This window comes from Lynx rufus, unplaced genomic scaffold (genome assembly GCF_022079265.1).
Source record: "Lynx rufus isolate CCGP_SWC_20201006 ecotype Redwood Valley unplaced genomic scaffold, mLynRuf1.p SCAF_2, whole genome shotgun sequence".
In the NCBI taxonomy this organism is placed as follows: Eukaryota; Metazoa; Chordata; class Mammalia; order Carnivora; family Felidae; genus Lynx; species Lynx rufus.
Window position 1 is genome coordinate 202,937,679 of NW_025814834.1, and position 16,224 is coordinate 202,953,902.

Sequence of the window (16,224 nt, forward strand, 5' to 3'; positions counted from 1 at the left end):
GGAACCAACGCAGACCAGAGGGGGATGGAGGGTGGATTTTCTCATTAGTTGCAATCAGTGGGCCTCTGGGGACTCCCATTCCAACTGGTGAATGTCCCTAAGGCCCCTAACTGTTAGCCTTTGTTGAACAGCTGGGCAGAACTCTTGGCCTTCTAGGCTTCTCCCCAACCCAACCCAAGGGAATCTGAGTCTCAGGGACGTGGGTGATCTTACTGGTCTCCCAACTCTTGAGCTAAAAGTTGGCCATTGGATTTTAGAGCTGGAGAGCAATCTCACCCTCGCCCCACTGCACAGGTGGGAAAAATAAGGCCCAGTGACTTACCCAAGGATGAGAATCCAGTCCTCCAAGGCAGTTCTTCCTATTGCCCATGACTTCCGCAGCTCTCTCAGACTCTCTGCATTACCCAGCTCAGGAATTTGCTGTGGCTCTCAATGGTCTTTAGTGTGAAGGTCCCAAGACCTCACAGGTCCTAGGTTCCCCACTAGACCTCATTCACTGGACCCACAGACTCCTCCTGCTATCTTCCAGCAAGTTCCAGTGCCCCTTTCCTCCAAAAAGCCTACCAGGACCCATGCTTTGCCAGTCACTCTCCATTGTCCCAGGATAAAACTGCTTGTATTTGCATGACTTGATCAATGGTGACCTCAACAGACTAGGGCTCCCCAGAATAAGGACCAGTCTTCTCTACCTTCAGAGAGGGAGGGTAGGGCTGTCTCCATCAGACCAGGCTCCTAACCATGAGGACCAAATTCCCACCCACTGCCACCCCCCCAACCAAAAAAAAAAAAAATTAGAACACTAAGGGCAGAGATTATAGCCCTACCATTAAGTCACAAATTTTCAGGGTGCAGATTCTCTCTCCCATTAGATTAGAAGCTCTAGAGGGCTGTCAGTAACTCTTCCACCAGACAAACAGGCTTTTGGCAAGAATTGCCCCAAGGGGTTTGTAGAGCCACCATTCAGACATATTGATCCCAACGCAAAATTTTATTGTCAATACACAGATGCCTGGCCCCACTGGCCTCACCTTTCTCCTCTTGGTGCTTAAGCCCACTTAGGCCCCATCTAGCTCTGGCCTAATGCAGAGGACCAGGGATGCCCATCCTTAGGACAAACCCTGGCTGCCTTAGCCAGCACCCCCGCTAGGTGCTCATCCTTGCTGTGGGGCTCCCTCTCTCATCCAGCATCCTTGTCCATCTGAATTCCTCTGAACCTGGGGTTCACAGGTACAAGCCCTGGACATGCCACCCCCTTCTCAGCCCCAGGCATCTGCCGAGGTGTAAGGGAGAGGATGGGCTCAGACCAGGCTGTGCCAAGTCACACTAGAGGTGCAGGAAGATGCAGCAGCTGGGTGTGTGTGCGCAGGTCCCTTGGCTCCCGTCCTGCCTCTCAGCGGCTGGCCTTGTGTTTGTTAAGGAGCAGGTTTGTGTTGGATTCCTGAACCTGCAAACCAAGGGGTTTTCTTGTCGATCCCTCACCTTCACATGGCAAACACTGCCTTGCTCCCCTCCCCTCCTGGCAGCTACCCTGCCAGGCCTCCCAGGGAAGTCCTTCATATGTCTGACTCTAGCTGCCTTAGTATCCACTCTGAGCCTGGGAGCCCAGGCTGTGGACATTCACAAGGCTCCAGGCCATTCTAGCCCAGTCAGGTGGTTTGGGAAGTGGAGAAAGGAAATTAAGTTATGTGGGTGTGTGCCTTTTTCTCCCTAAAAGCTTCCTCCCTCAGGAGGAGGCTGTGTGTGTGTGTGTGTGTGTAAATATATATATATATATATATATATATATATATATATATATATATATTTTTTTTTTTTTTTTTTTTTTAAGAGAGAGAGAAAGGGAGCACAAGCAGGGGTAGTGGGGCAGAGGGAGAGAGAGAATCTTAAGCAGGCTCCATGCTTATCCCAGAGCACAACACAGGGCTCAATCCCATAGCCCTGGGATCATGACCTGAGCCCAAATCAAGAGTCAGACCCTCAATTGACTGAGCCACCCAGGTGCCCCAAGAGGAGGCCATTCTTATGCACCCTGGAGAGAACCCAGGGGCCCTCTGCCCCCAGTGGGCCTAGGTATCTGCCACTAAGCAGAAACTGAGCTGGCTCAAGCCACCCTAGGAAGGGGTAGGTTTGAAGGCATTAGAAACATAAGTGGCTCCATGGGAGGAGCCTGAAGGGAGCCGGCAGAGGCTCTCTGAGGAGGAAAGGGTGGAACCTAACCGATCAGCTGTGGCTGAGGGAGCGCAGTCCGTGCACAGAAGTCTAGAAGGTAGACCAGTCTTGAAATCGACAGAAAGTCTGACTAATGGGGCAGAGGCTGAGCTGGGTGGGGTGGCTGGACGAGCACTTATTGGGTAGGAAAGGGAAGCTGCATGAACCTTATCCCTGTTGATGAGCGCAGTGATCAAGTCTTGCTGGCAAGTCATGTCGTGGATGTCCAGGGAGGACCCACTCGCCACCGACAGGCTCAGGGACACATGCTTGTGCATCAGCTCCTCCTCCTGCTCCTGGTTGAAGCGGATGGAGCGCACCTCCTCTACTATCCTGGGGGCAGAGGGGTGAGTACTTTCCGAGGGCTGAGGGAGTTTGGAGGGGAAGGAGAAAAAGGGGGGCAGACCCCACATCTCTTCCCTGGCATCCACCCCGCTTTGCCCTCCCCCCTCACTCCTATGGAGATCCAGCCAAAGCTGTGCGCTCACTTGGGATGGAAGAACAGGGAGGTCTGGGATTCTAGCTCCCGCACCCACAGACCCCGGTCAAGTAGGGCCCCAGGGTCCGTGTTATAGAATGGTGATGGCCCCGAGGTCTGCGCTCAGCCCAGACTTATGGGACTCGGGGTACCCCCAATACCCGGCCTACATGTTAAGCTCATCTCGGATCTCCTTGTACTGCATCAAGTTCTCCTGTATTGCCTCGAGCACCAGGCAAAAGTTGTCACAGGTGTTTTCCGAGAGGTTAGACAGGTTGCCCCCCGTAAGTGGCTCCTGGGGGAGGCCAGACATCTCCAAACGGGCGACCGCACAGTGCACCAGTGGCAGGTAGTTACTTCCATCCTCCTCCTCCTTGCCTGTCTGGGAAGAGGGAAAGGGACAGAGCTCAGCCGGCACCCCTCCCCCAGTCCCTTCCTGCTTGGCTTCGGGGAGGATGAGTCTCCTAGGATACCAGGGTTCTAATGCCCCTCATTGAGCTCCAACAGATCTTAGCCTCCCTACGCTGTTGGTGGGAGGCTTCAGATGCATAAGCCCTTTCCCGACCTCTTTGAAAATTCTTAGCCCCTTTTCAAAATTTAGCACCCAGTTTCCCTCCTGATAAATCCTACCCAGCCAACTTCTAAAGCCCTGTCTACTCTGAAGTCATAGCCCACAGCCGTCAACATTTTGGAAGTACTCCACCCTCCACCCCCACCGACCTTTTGGAAGCTCTACCCCTGAATGAGTAGCACTGCAGCTAACATTTAATGAGTTGTATGTGTGTGCCAACTACTGTTCATTTATGTCCATAATTCTCATGATAGTCCTATGAGAAAATAACTATTATTATTCCCATTTTGCAGAAGAAATTGAGGCTTAAATTGGTTATCTGCCCAAAGGTCACCCAGCCACTCAGTTTTGAGTTGCCATAGAAATAAGGCATCTAGGGAGCGCCTGAGTGGCTCAGTCAGTTAAGTGTCAGCTCTGGTCATGATCTCATGGTTCATGGGTTCAGGTCCCACATTGAGCTCTGTGCTGGCAGTGTGGAGCCTGCTTGGGATCCTCTCTCTCTAGCTCTCTCTCTCTCTCTCTCTCTGCCCCTCCCCCCTTGTGCACGCGCATGCTCTCTCTCTCTCTCTCTCTCAAAATAAAAAAACTTTAAAAATCTAGGAAATCCATACCCCTCAGATGTCACTCAAGGTAGGGGATGCTGCCCCCAGGTCTCAGGCTTGACTTTCCCCAGGCCCTCGAGTGTGGAAGCATGTGCATGTGCGCTCACATACACACATACACACACATATGTGCACATATACACAGTCAAGTCAGTACATTCTGCGCCCTCCTCCCTTCTGCCCTCCCATCCCACTCACCTCACGGAAGGTTGTCTGATGCAGTTGTCCATGCTCGCCTGCCTTCATCATTTGCTCCAGATTGGTGGTCACCACAACGACCAACAGGTTGATGCCAATGAAGGCACCGATGGTGATGAAGATGGCGAAGTAGACAGCACCCCCAATCTCCATTGCATACTCTCTTGTCTCCATCCTGGAGATGGCAGACAGGGGCCCCATCACCTCCCTGGCCCTTTGAGTCTCGATTTCCCCATCTAGGAAACGGGGACACTACCTCAAGGCCCACTGGGTCTTCTGCTACCTCACTGCTGTTGTGCTGATCGAATGCCTGTTCCTGACTGTCATAGCAGCTGCTCTTTGTTGAGCACACAGGGCCTCAAGTCAGCCCTCTAAGGTGGGGATGTGTCCATCGGCATTATCAAGTTTAATCTATTGGCTACACTCTTTATTCACGATTTTCTTATTTTAAAAAATAACTCAAGCTCATAATAGGAGAATTAGAAGGAAGATATATAGGAAAAAAACCCCATCTACTATTAATACCTTGTTATGAATCTCCTATAAAATATTTTCCTAAAGAATAGGTCTTTCTTTCTCTCTTTCCATACACACACACACACACACACACACACACACACACACACACACTCGCACATGCACGCATATAGAGATACTCTGTGCCAGGCTCTATGCTAGGAGATTTAAATAGATTTTCTCTGTTGATCCTTACAGCAATTCAGACACAGTTAATTACAATAATCCCCAATCAGCAGGTGAGGAAGCTGAGGCTCAGAAGAGAGATGAAGGAATTTGTCCAAGGTTGCATGGCTAGTGTGATGGAGCAAAGACTCAAAAGCCCAGCCTCCAGTATACCTTTATTGTACACTCTATGATTTTCCCACTACCTACATCATAATGGGTGGTACCCACAGAAACCCTTTATCAGCTGTGCTTCTAGTCTCACAAGAGATAAAAAGAAACCAGTCAGGAGGACCCACTTCCTAGAGTGCACTGGAAACAAATAGGGTAATGGAAAAGAACAGAACCTGGTGGCCATCTATGGCCCCAAATGGCCTTGGGCAGCAGGTGTAAGAATGAAATGAGGCTCTGAGTTCCCAGGAATCCAGGCAGCTTGGTGGGCTCAGATGTGGGCTGGGAGGCTGTCCTGAAACCACAGAGCTGCTCTCTTGCTCAAGACCTACCCAGTTGTTTAGCATGACAGGAGAAATGATGAACAGGCCTGCAGTAGGACTTTGAACTGGTGGAATTTCAAGGGGAACAAGGCTTCAAGCAGGCCACAAACCCAGAGGCCCCAGTCTCAGGGGTCTCCCTTTCCCCAGTTTGAAGTTCCAGGCACCCCCCCTCCTGCTGGGCACACCCTCATCCCAAGCTCTGGACCACCCACTCCCACTGCCTCGCCCCACTGGGTTGGGGGCCCGGAAGCCCCACAGACACTCACTGAAAGTCCCTGTAGATGTCCACCCAGCCATCTTGGGTGATGCAGATGAAAAGGGTGTACAGGGCAACCTGCATGTTCTGGAAATGCATGGGCACAAACGCACCAAAGAGAGTGACCCCGAACACGGAGAACACCTGCCAGAGAAACCAGAGAAGATGCCTGGACTTCACCCAGGGACCTTGGGGACAGGACATGCACATGCCACGCAAATGAACACCGCCAAGGGAATGACAGGGATTCAGGCCCATAGGCCTCTCCTCTTCTTCCAGACACCCCTGTATCCCCAATGACCCAGGGGCCCTGCTCAGGGAAGGGGAGGATTGAGGGCAAGGGAGGGCACTGACCAGCATGAAGAAGAGGATGAGGGTCATGATATTGGCCATGTCAGGCACCGACTGCAGGATGACACGGATGATCCGGGCCAGAGGCTCCACCGCCATGCACACGTGCACCAGACGAAGCGCCCTGTGGCACAGCCTCTCAGGGGTGCCCCCTGGCCCCTCCCAGGCCCCTCCTCCCCCCGCCCCCTGACCTGCCCAGCCAGGCAGAACCGATCCCCACCTCATCTCCTTCCCGGGGTCCAGACAGTTCCCCTTCTTCTCCCGAGTTCCCAGCTCACCTGAGGGTATAGGTGATAGAGATGGCACTGAGTTCATTAATGAAGAACCCCAGGAGCAAGATAAAGATGATAAGGAAGTTGAGGATGTTCCAGCCGTCCTGGGGGGGTTGGGGGGGCCAGCCCCAGTGGGGTCTATCAGGCCCAGCCTGTGGGGACATCCTGGGTCTGCCCTCCCACTGCCCCAAGGTTGGGAGGCTCAGTGTTCCTCTCAGAGCAGGGCCAGTCATCTGCCATCCACTGCTGTTACTTATCTGCATTCCCCAAACGTGCCACAAAACACACATGCACTCCCTGTCTCGTCCGTGTGTCCACAGCCAAGTGCAGTCTCAGAGAGACACAGTGGAGACTCTCACGTATACACAGCTAGTTCCTAAGCTGAGCAGCCACCTGGGCTAGCGCACTGCTGAAAATGGCCTTGCCCTACGGTTAGGTGACAGGAGAGCGTTCGGATGCTCCAGGCTTTGTGTGGCTCACACTATAATTAATAATACAATAAAAGTAAATACTAATAAAAACATTAAAGAACACTACTTCGGTAGCCAGTTCAGAAGTACACTGGCCCTCACTGTACGAGAGAGAGACAGAGACAGAGACAGAGACAGGAAATTTTTACAAGCCCTCTGTCCAGTAAGGCACAACGTTACATAGGGGTGGGGACTGAGGAAGGAACCTCATGTATGAAAAGTTCAAGCACAGCCACGAAAGGGGGAATTTATCTAACAAACAGTGGATACATTTATGTTTTAGCCAGTGATCCCACTACTAAAATCTGACCCACGGAAACTCTGGTTCAAGTACAAAATGACACCTGTGTAAGGTTGAAAACAACTAAAGTGTCCCACAATGAGACACCGATTGAATAAACCACGGAACATTTATTCAATGGAGCGCTGTGGAGCAAAAAAGACAAATGGGAAATATCTCCATGTACTGATACAGAAAGGTTGCCAGGATCCACTAAGTGACAAAAGCAAAGTGCGAGGGGAGGGAGGAGGAAGGCAAAGGCAAACAAAGGAAGGGAGGGAGAGGAGGGATGGAGGACAAAGGCAAAAGAAAACCAAAGTATACACACATTAGCTTATGATCGCAAAGTACACACTGATAGGCTATAAATCTAAAAAGATTACCTGGGGTGGAGGGGAAGAGATGAAGGGAGGGAGTGGAAGGAAGAATTCTCTGTATACCTTTCAATATAGTTTTCGACCAATCCATATCTGCATTAAATATTCAAAAAGAAAACTTTTTTTTTAACGTTTTATTTATTTTTGAGACAGGGAGAGACAGATCATGAACAGGGGAGGGTCAGAGAGAGGGAGACACAGAATCTGAAACAGGTTCCAGGCTCTGAGCTCTCAGCACAGAGCCCGACGCGGGGCTCGAACTCACGGACCGCGAGATCATGACCTGAGCTGAAGTCGGCCGCCCAACCGACTGAGCCACCCAGGCGCCCCAAGAAAACTTTTTCTAATGGAAAAAAAAAGTTCTTAAACGTATCAGGTAGAACAGTGAACACAAGCCCTCCTGGAATCCCACATTCGGCGTGCCTGTGCCTACACGTACATCAGGAGACACAAGTCAGCCTGGCCACAGATCCGGCACTCTAACCAGCCAGTATTAAGCTCCTACTATATGCCAGACCCTGCACCGGATCCTGAGGATACAAGAGGACTTCTGCCCTGCAGGGCACACAATTTCCAGGAAGACAGATTGACAGTAAATTGAAACTCCATGTGAGAGAGATTGTCAGGGAGACACAGTAACACCTAACCTGGCCTAGGAGAGGCGGGATGACTTCCTGGAAGAGAAGATCTCTGAACGAGTCTGAAGCTGTAAGCAGGAGTAGAGCAAATGAATAAAGTGGCAGGGAGCTTTCATAGACGAGAGGTCAGCTTGCACAAAGGCATGGAGGCGAGAAGCAGCGGTGTGTGCGGATGCGTGAGGGTGCGTGCGCGTGCGTGTGCGGGTGCGTGCGGGTATGCGCTGGGGAGTGCAGCTGCAAGCAGTCTGGTAGCCGGAACTTCAAGGGCAAGGCAGGGAAAGATGAGGCTGCAGAAAATAAGCAAGGGCCACATCGTGGAAGGCCTTAAGCACTATAAAGCCTTTTGACCTGATCCTATAAACAACAGGGAGCCAGGGCAGGATTTTAAGGATACTTTGGCCTGTGCCTTGGGGAGATTACTTTGATGGGGGGAGGGGGGGTATCCTGGAGGCTAAAGCAACATCCTAGTGGGAGAAGACCAGGCAAGAGCTAGAGAGGGGTAGCAAAGATGCAGAGGCGACAAGACATTTGAGAAATCGTTAGGCGGTGAAACTGATTAATAGGCTGTGGGGGTCAGGAGGAAAAAGGAATCCACAAGAGTAGAAGAAAAGGAAGAGCTGGGGACAAAACTTTGGGGATTCCTACATGGTGGGGTCATATTTTGAGATATTAATTTACAGGCTTTCCACTTTCCTGCATTTCCTCTTTCCCTCCCCCAGCCTCCCCCCTCCACAACAGCCAGGGGGGTGAGGGAGGAGGCAGAAACAATCTCTAACAAACCCTGGCCCCTGATGAAGGTTAGGGTTTAGGACATGAGTTCTCAGCCAGAGATGATTTTGCCCTCCAAGGGACATTTGGTAATGTCTGGGGACATTCTTGGTTATCACAACTAGGAAGGTGCTAAGGGGCATCTAGTGGGGAGAGGCCAGGAATGCTTCAGAACACCCTCCAGTGCACAGGACAGCCCCCACAACAAAGGATCATCCAGGCCAAAGGTCTATAGTGCTGAGGTTGAGAACCCTGGGTTTAAGGGACAAGCAGAGTGGCTGGGAGGAGCACAAGATTCTCAGGCTTGCTTCAATTCCCTTGTCCTAATGAAAGCCTGGGGGTTAACCTTGAAAGTGCAGGCCCCCTGGGGTGCCTGGTTGCTCAGCCCACAGAGGGTGTGACTTGCCATCTCAGGGTACTTTGTTGAGTTCAAGCCCCACACTGGGCGTGGAGCTTACTTAAATAAAAATTAAAAAAATTAAAGAAGCATTGCTAAGAAAGTGCAGACCCCCTACTGCTGCTGAAAAAAAAAAAATCTCAAGAAGATACAAAGGAGGAAATGTTTTCTCTTATGGAACAGATGTCTGCCTGCCTCCAGGGCTAATTCTGATAAAGTGGACCATTGAAATGTTCACACAAAGCAGGGTACCTACTCCCCTCCCCTCGAGTGAGGAAACACTAAGGGTGTGCATCATCCCTTCGATGTTCTGGTAATGAACATCCTTGCAAATGTTATTTGCACAAAGCAGTCTTTAAGACGCCCAGACTTCAGCAATGTTGTTCTGGGTTCAACTACACCGTGTTCTGTGAACCTCTGACCCCTGGAAAGCTTAGAATTCTAACTGGTTATCCCGGTAATGGTATTAAAAAAATTTTTTTTAATGTTTATTTTGAGAGAGAGAGAAAGAGAGAGACAGACTGTGAGCGGGGGAGGTACAGAGAGAGAGGGAGACACAGAATCCGAAGCAGGCTCCATCCAGGCTCTGAGCTGGCAGCACAGAGCCCGAAACCGGGCTCAAACCCACAAACCGTGAGATCATGACCTGAGCCGAAGTCGGCCGCTCAAATGACAGTCACCCAGGCGCCCCCTGGTAACTGTATTTAAATGATACTTCTTTTTTTTGAAAGGTATAAAGACTTGATAGTCTTGTTGTTGTTTTTTTAATATTTTATTTTAGGGGTGCCTGGGTGGCTCAGTTGGTTAAGCAGCTGACTTTGGCTCAGGTCATGATCTCGTGGTTCATGACTCGAGCCCCATGTTGGGCTCTGTGCTGATCGCAGGAGCCTGCTTTGGATTTTGTGTCGCCCTCTCTCTCTGCCCCTCCCCTGCTCATGCTCTGTCTCTGTCTCTCTCTCTCTCTCTCAGAAATAAACATTAAAAAAACTGTTTTAGGGGCGCCTGGGTGGCTCAGTCGGTTAAGCGGCCGACTTCGGCTCAGGTCATGATCTCGCGGTCCGTGAGTTCGAGCCCCGCGTTGGGCTCTGTGCTGACGGCTCAGAGCCTGGAGCCTGCTTCTGGTTCTGTGTCTCCCTCTCTCTGACCCTCCCCCATTCATGCTCTGTCTGTCTCTGTCTCAAAAATAAATAAACGTTAAAAAAAATTAAAAAAAAAAACTGTTTTATATGCTTGAAAAAAAATATTTTATTTTAAGTAGTCTCTATACCCAACATGGGCTTGAACTCACAACCCTGAGATCAAGGGTTGCATGCTCCACTGAGTGAGCCAGCCAGGCGCCCCTAGTAGGTTTTCTTAAAATCTCTTCTCAAACATGGCCAAAGGCAAAATAAATCCCTTGACTTCAGAAATGACTTGACTATAGGGGTTTGCCCAAGTGCTCACTTGTGAGGGGCAAAGAGAGAGGGGTAGAAAGAAAATCCCAAGCAGGCTCCATGTGGTCAGCTTAAAGCCCAATGAGGGGTTCGACCTGGGGCTCAAACTCACGAACTATGAGATCATGACCTGAGCCAAAATCAAGAGTCAGACACTTAACTGACTGAGCCACCCAGGTGCCCCAGTACAAATTACTTTCTACTGCATCACAGACATCTCAGAAGTAGTTGGTCTCTCTCTCCACACAACACACACACATACACACACACACACACACACACACACACACACACACACACACAGACCCTCGGCTCATAGGACCCGAAGCCCAGGGGTGGGGTGCAGTCCCTAAGGAGTTGGGGTGATGGCCGAAAGGACCCAGGATCTCACCTTCCAGAAAATCCAGAAGCCATTTAACCAGCCGAGGAGGACCTCACAGATAAGGATGGTCAGCACAATGTCATCTATGGTAGAGAACAACTCATAGTGTTTCTATATGAAAGACAGAGAAAAAGAGAGGGGCAGAGAGGTCAGTGGAACAGAGCCTGGGCAGGGCTGGGCAGGGGGGCATCTGTGGGGGGAGGGGCAGGCCCGTAATCCTGCTGCTCTTCATCCTCAGCAACTTGGCAGCTGCCTTTAGTCCACATTGTCCATGTACATGCCAGGCACCGTGCTAAGGCCCCACATGTGTCATTCGTGTCAGCATCACCATCGTCCTCCAAAGTGGGCTTTATTCCCGTCTCACAGATGAGGAATCAGAGAGGTGCCTGAGGCCACAGAGTTAGCAATAAAGACTGTTGTTGTCTGACTATAGGGGCGCCGGGGTGGCTCAGTCGGCTGGGCGTCCGACTTCAGCTCAGGTCATGATCTCGTGGTCCGTGAGTTCGAGCCCCGCGTCGGGACAGCTCCCGTGCGGACAGCTCAGAGCCTGGAGCCTGCTTCCGATTCTGTGTCTCCCTCTCTCTGGCCCTCCCCCACTCACACTCTGTCTCACTCTCTCTCTCAAACATAAGTAAACATTAAAAAAAGAATTAAGAAAAAAAAAAAAAGACTGTTGTCTGACTATAAACCTTTGCTCCTAACCTCTGGAGCAGGGATACTTGAAAAAGGGAGGTGGCTGAGAGGCAGAACAGGCTCCAGGATTGGAAGGAAAGGCCCTGGCCGCTGAGACAGAGGGCACCAAGCCTCATCCTTCCTTCTCTGGTTGTCCCAGCCACTCCTGCTGCTTTGTCTCCCAAATCTCCCAGACAAGGCCTGACCGACTTCCTTCATATGCCACCCCCCCCCACCCCCACCCCGCCACCGGCCTACTCACGGGTCCAGTTCCCTGGGTGGATGGACTCATGGATGGATGACCATGACCTTGAATTCTGTTTAAAATCCAACTCACTGGGGCGCCTGGGTGGCTCAGTCGGTTAAGCATCCAACTCTTGATTTCGGCTCGGGTCATGACCTCCCAGTTCGTGGGACTGAACCCCACATTGGGCTTGGCACTGATAGCATGGAGCCTGCTTGGGAATCTCTCTCTCCCACTCTCCCTGCCCCACTCCAGCTCTCTCTCAGTCTCTCTCAACATAAAGAAATAAACATTAAAAAAAAAAAATCCAACTCACTTTCCCCCAATCTCCCATGAAGCTGTAACCCTACTATAGTTTGTGACCCTGTTAACAGCTCCCAGCCTCCAACTCCACCCTGGCAGTTACCAAAGTCCCTTGGACTCCTCTCTTTCTCCACTTCCATGGCCAACAGACTCAGTGCCTCAAGGTTCACTACCACACGCAGAGGCCTCCTGGTACCCACAACCTTGCCCTCACCCATATCCACTGGCCAATGAGAGGCTGGGCAGAGTTTCTTAAACCCAGATGGGAGATTAAGGTTTTGGGCTCCCTGCCTGTTCCAAATTCCCTAAGGGTGTCATGGGCCAGGGATGTCGGTCTATAACAAGGAAGAGCTTTCTGTCCCCTCAGCTCCACCCCGCCGACTCCCGGGGGCAATAAACTCTCTGCACTATTTGCTGCAAGAGCTTCCTAAATACTCCATCCGCCTTCTCCAAGTCATGAGCATCCATGGCTAAATCAGAGTTGCTTCCTCCACCCACAAGCCTGCTATGGCTCCCAATGGCATAGGGACAAGGTTCAAAACCAGTCTGGTATTCACAGGCCATGACCTTCATGGACACATATCCTACACCAGAGCTTTTAGCATTTTTTGACTGGGACCTATAGTACGAGGTGAATTTTGTATTTCACATCCTCCCTCTTTCCCCCTCCCTCACTCTCTCTCGCGTGCACACACGTACAATTTCTATTTCATTCTTTTTTATTCTACTTCATTCTGTATCAGAATGCTGGTATCTGCAGTCTGAACTGATTTCACAATCCGTTGAGGGGTTGAAGCTGCCTTGTAGTTCCACTCGTGCTGCAATCGTGGCTGTTGGGTGTCTGCCTCCACAGCATGGGAGGCAGCTCCTGTCAAGGCCACAGGAACTAAATCCAAGGGATGCTCCATGATCCTTCTCTGGCCTCCTCTCTTGCCATTTCTGGCCCCAGACCAGACAGCACACTCTCCTGGGTCCTCCCCACTCTACTGGTCACTCCTCCTCAGTCTCCTTTCATGCACCTCCTCCATTCTCTGTCCTTCAGTTGGAGACTCTCCTCAGAGCTCCGTCCTGGCGTTCTTCCCTTCTCACTGGATATGCTCTTCCCACGTGACCTCGTCTACTCCTTTAGCTTCTGGCAACCATCCACCCAGACGCTGGCAGCCCTCACGTTGGAATCTCCACCCCCGAGCTCTCAGCAGGATCTCAGAGTTGAGCTCTAACCTCTCACTAGACATCTCTATGTGGATATTGCATGGGCGCCTCAAATGCTACTCAATTCAAAGTGGCCTCGGCATTCTCCCCAAACCCACTCATTGTCCTATGTCCCCACGTCCCAACAAACAGCACCGTCCCCACACAGTTACTCAAGCCAGAAGTGTAACTTCTTGCTCTCCCCTTCCCTACACGTGTGAGATGGTGATGTATGTTAAAAAAGGTGGCACATAGGAAGTGCTTATGAAGTGTTTGCTATAAAGAAAAGCAGTCGGGAGGCCCATGGATTCAACTCCTAGAGAGTTTCAAATGCATGTGACCTCTTTTACCAACGGCCATGGCCCTGGTCCAAGACCCACCATCTTTCACTAAACACCACAACACGGTCTTGCCAGACCATCTTTTCCCATTCTTGGCACCCTCCTTTCCGTGGTCCACACTGTAGCAGCCAGTGTAAGTTTTCTGAAACACACGTCTGGTTATGTCACTTTCGTGCTTTAAACCCTTCCCTGACTTTCCAACGACATAGGATAGAGGCCATCCTCCTTAAGATAACTTAAAAACCCCGCACCATCTAGCTGCTGACCATCTCTCTGAAATCATCAGCCACCACATTGGACATTTTTAAAACACTGACTTCAAATAGCATAATTCACGTATGTAGTATACGCCTTGTAAAGAAATTAAAACATTGATAAGACCAAAGTCATACTGGACTTCCAGACCGACACACAGAACTCGCTCGCAAGCTGTTTTGCCCACCCTAAACACTCTTTCCCAAGTGTTTTTGGGAAACAAAACACTTTTGCCTGGCCAACTCCTACTTACTCTTTGTTCTCAGCGGAAGCATCCTTTTCTCCAGGAAGGCTTCCCTGACCCTACCGGGATGCTTACTCTGAGCTCCCATGTACTCTGACACTCAGGCATTTGTAATGACGTGCACGAGTCAGAGACAGGATTGGGTCTGCTGTGATCATGCCCGGAACCCCAGCACAGAGTGATCCTCACTTTGTGACTATTTGTTAAAATGGGATACCCTTGGTGTGCCTGGGTGGCTCAGTCGGTTAAGCCTCCAACTTGGGCTCAGGTCATGATCTCACGGTTCATGGATTCGAGTCCCACATTGGGCTGTCGGTGCAGAGCCTGCTTGGGATTCTCTCTCTCTCCCTCGCCCTCTATGCCTCTCCCTCACTTGTGTTTTCTCTCTCTCTCTCTCAAAAATAAATAAACTTAAAAATGTGTGTATGTACATATATATGTGTGTGTGTGTATACACACACACACACACATACACACACACACACACACACACACACACACATACACACATATAATGGGATACCCTTCCCAACCAGGCACCCATTTGTCTGCCTCTGCTCACACCATTTTTCTCCTGCCCTTCCTCTCTACAAATCCAATGCCTTCCTCAAATCTGGGCCCCCTCCACCACGAGGTCTTCCTTGATCTCTAGTTCCCTGGAACGTCAGAATTGACAGGCCCTTGAAGAACATTCAATCCAATCACCATGAACAGATGAGGAGTCTGGGGCCCCGAGAGAAAAGTGCCTCACCCAGCCCTTGCCCCATTAGATCAGTGGGGGCAGAGGTCAGGCTGGAGTCCCACCTGGCCAAGGAAGGAGTTGGTGCGCAGAGCAATGGTGATGGCGTTGACCACCAGCAGCAAGGCCAGCAGCAGCTGGAAGGCTGGGTGACGAAGCAGCTGCTTGATGTACATGCGAGTGATGAACTCCTGCATGTCCCAGGTATCCTGGGAGAGGGCAGGGGACCTTCCTTCAGGCAGGTGTCACGGTGGGAGGCCTCTGCCTGGACGTTTGTTCTCAGTGAATGGGGTCCCTCAGTGAATGGGGGCCACTCTAAGGGGAGAAGTTGCCTGAGAGGGGTCATGAAATGGGGGCATCAGTGTAGGGGTCACTACCTATACGGCCACTAAAAGTGGGTGACTGTTGGGGGATCTTTGTGGGGATCATTGGAAGGGAGACTTCTGGGGTCTCTGCTGGTGACTGTCATTATATAAGGGTTCCCGTAGGGAGCACTGCCTGGAGGTTACTAACATGACAGGAGGGGGCCAACACAGGGATCACTGCTGGGGAGGGTCCTCGGGGGTTGTTTAGAAAATAGAAGGGGCAGAGTTATTCTGATGGCCTGTTGCCCCCTGGGCACAGCTGCAGAAGGGTGATTGTGGGGTGGGGGTCGCTGCCGGCTGCAGCCCAGGCCTCCTCCTTACCCTCGTGCTAGTGATGTCTCTGCGGTTGATCAGTACTTGCTCCTCAGGCCGGGCGTAGGGCTCGTGAGTGGCCCTCTGTGAGGGTGAGGAGAGGGCCCATCAGTGCGGCCACTGCCCCTGGGGACCCAGTGCGGTGTCCTGTGCCCCACCCTACGCTGGTATGCCCAGCTTGGGTGGGCCGAGGCAGGGGCCACCTACCATGACGTTCAAAGGTTTGATATTGATGTCGGTCCACTGCTGCCACCAAGTCCTTCGGTTATCCATCATAGCTGCTCCGTCTCCTCCCACTTATCAAAGAAACTTCATTCCAAGTGGCCTTGCTCCCCCTCGTGGTGAGATCATAGAGGACTCTGTGACCTCCAGCTGTCTGCATTCCACCAAGGAATTCTGACTGTAAGAGAAGCTCCTCCCACTGACTCCCCTTGGTCCCCAGGGAGGAAGCCAGGGATACTAAGGGGCTGGGCTGCGGTCAGCGGTCAGAGGCTGATGGGAACAGGTCAGGTCTCTTGTGCGGCCTGGATGGAGAGATACAGGGGCATGTCCCTGCTCTGGGTCCAGGAGCTAGACGTAAGACTTGGAGGAGTGAAGAGCAGTGTTTGGCCCAGAGGCCCTCCTCCCAGCAAACCTCAACCTGTGCTCCTCCCTGTGGGCTAAACCATCCACTGCCCCAGTCTCCAGGCCCGCCCACCCTGC

At 51.4% G+C, this 16,224-nt stretch overlaps 1 protein-coding gene across 1 annotated transcript; it reads right to left on the reverse strand.

The window, feature by feature from the left end:
• Nucleotides 1-1,318: 1,318 nt before the first annotated feature.
• On the reverse strand, nt 1,319-15,798 carry CATSPER4 (cation channel sperm associated 4). The gene is made up of 11 exons (XM_047082874.1): nt 15,730-15,798; nt 15,532-15,606; nt 14,911-15,054; nt 10,866-10,967; nt 6,118-6,215; nt 5,843-5,963; nt 5,499-5,632; nt 4,058-4,232; nt 2,857-3,068; nt 2,376-2,541; nt 1,319-1,444 (listed from the first exon to the last, which is right to left on the reverse strand). Exons 1-11 carry the CDS (start codon nt 15,796-15,798, stop codon nt 1,391-1,393), a joined length of 1,350 nt encoding a protein of 449 aa, XP_046938830.1. The 3' UTR covers nt 1,319-1,390.
• Between the last annotated feature and the right edge of the window lie 426 nt (nt 15,799-16,224).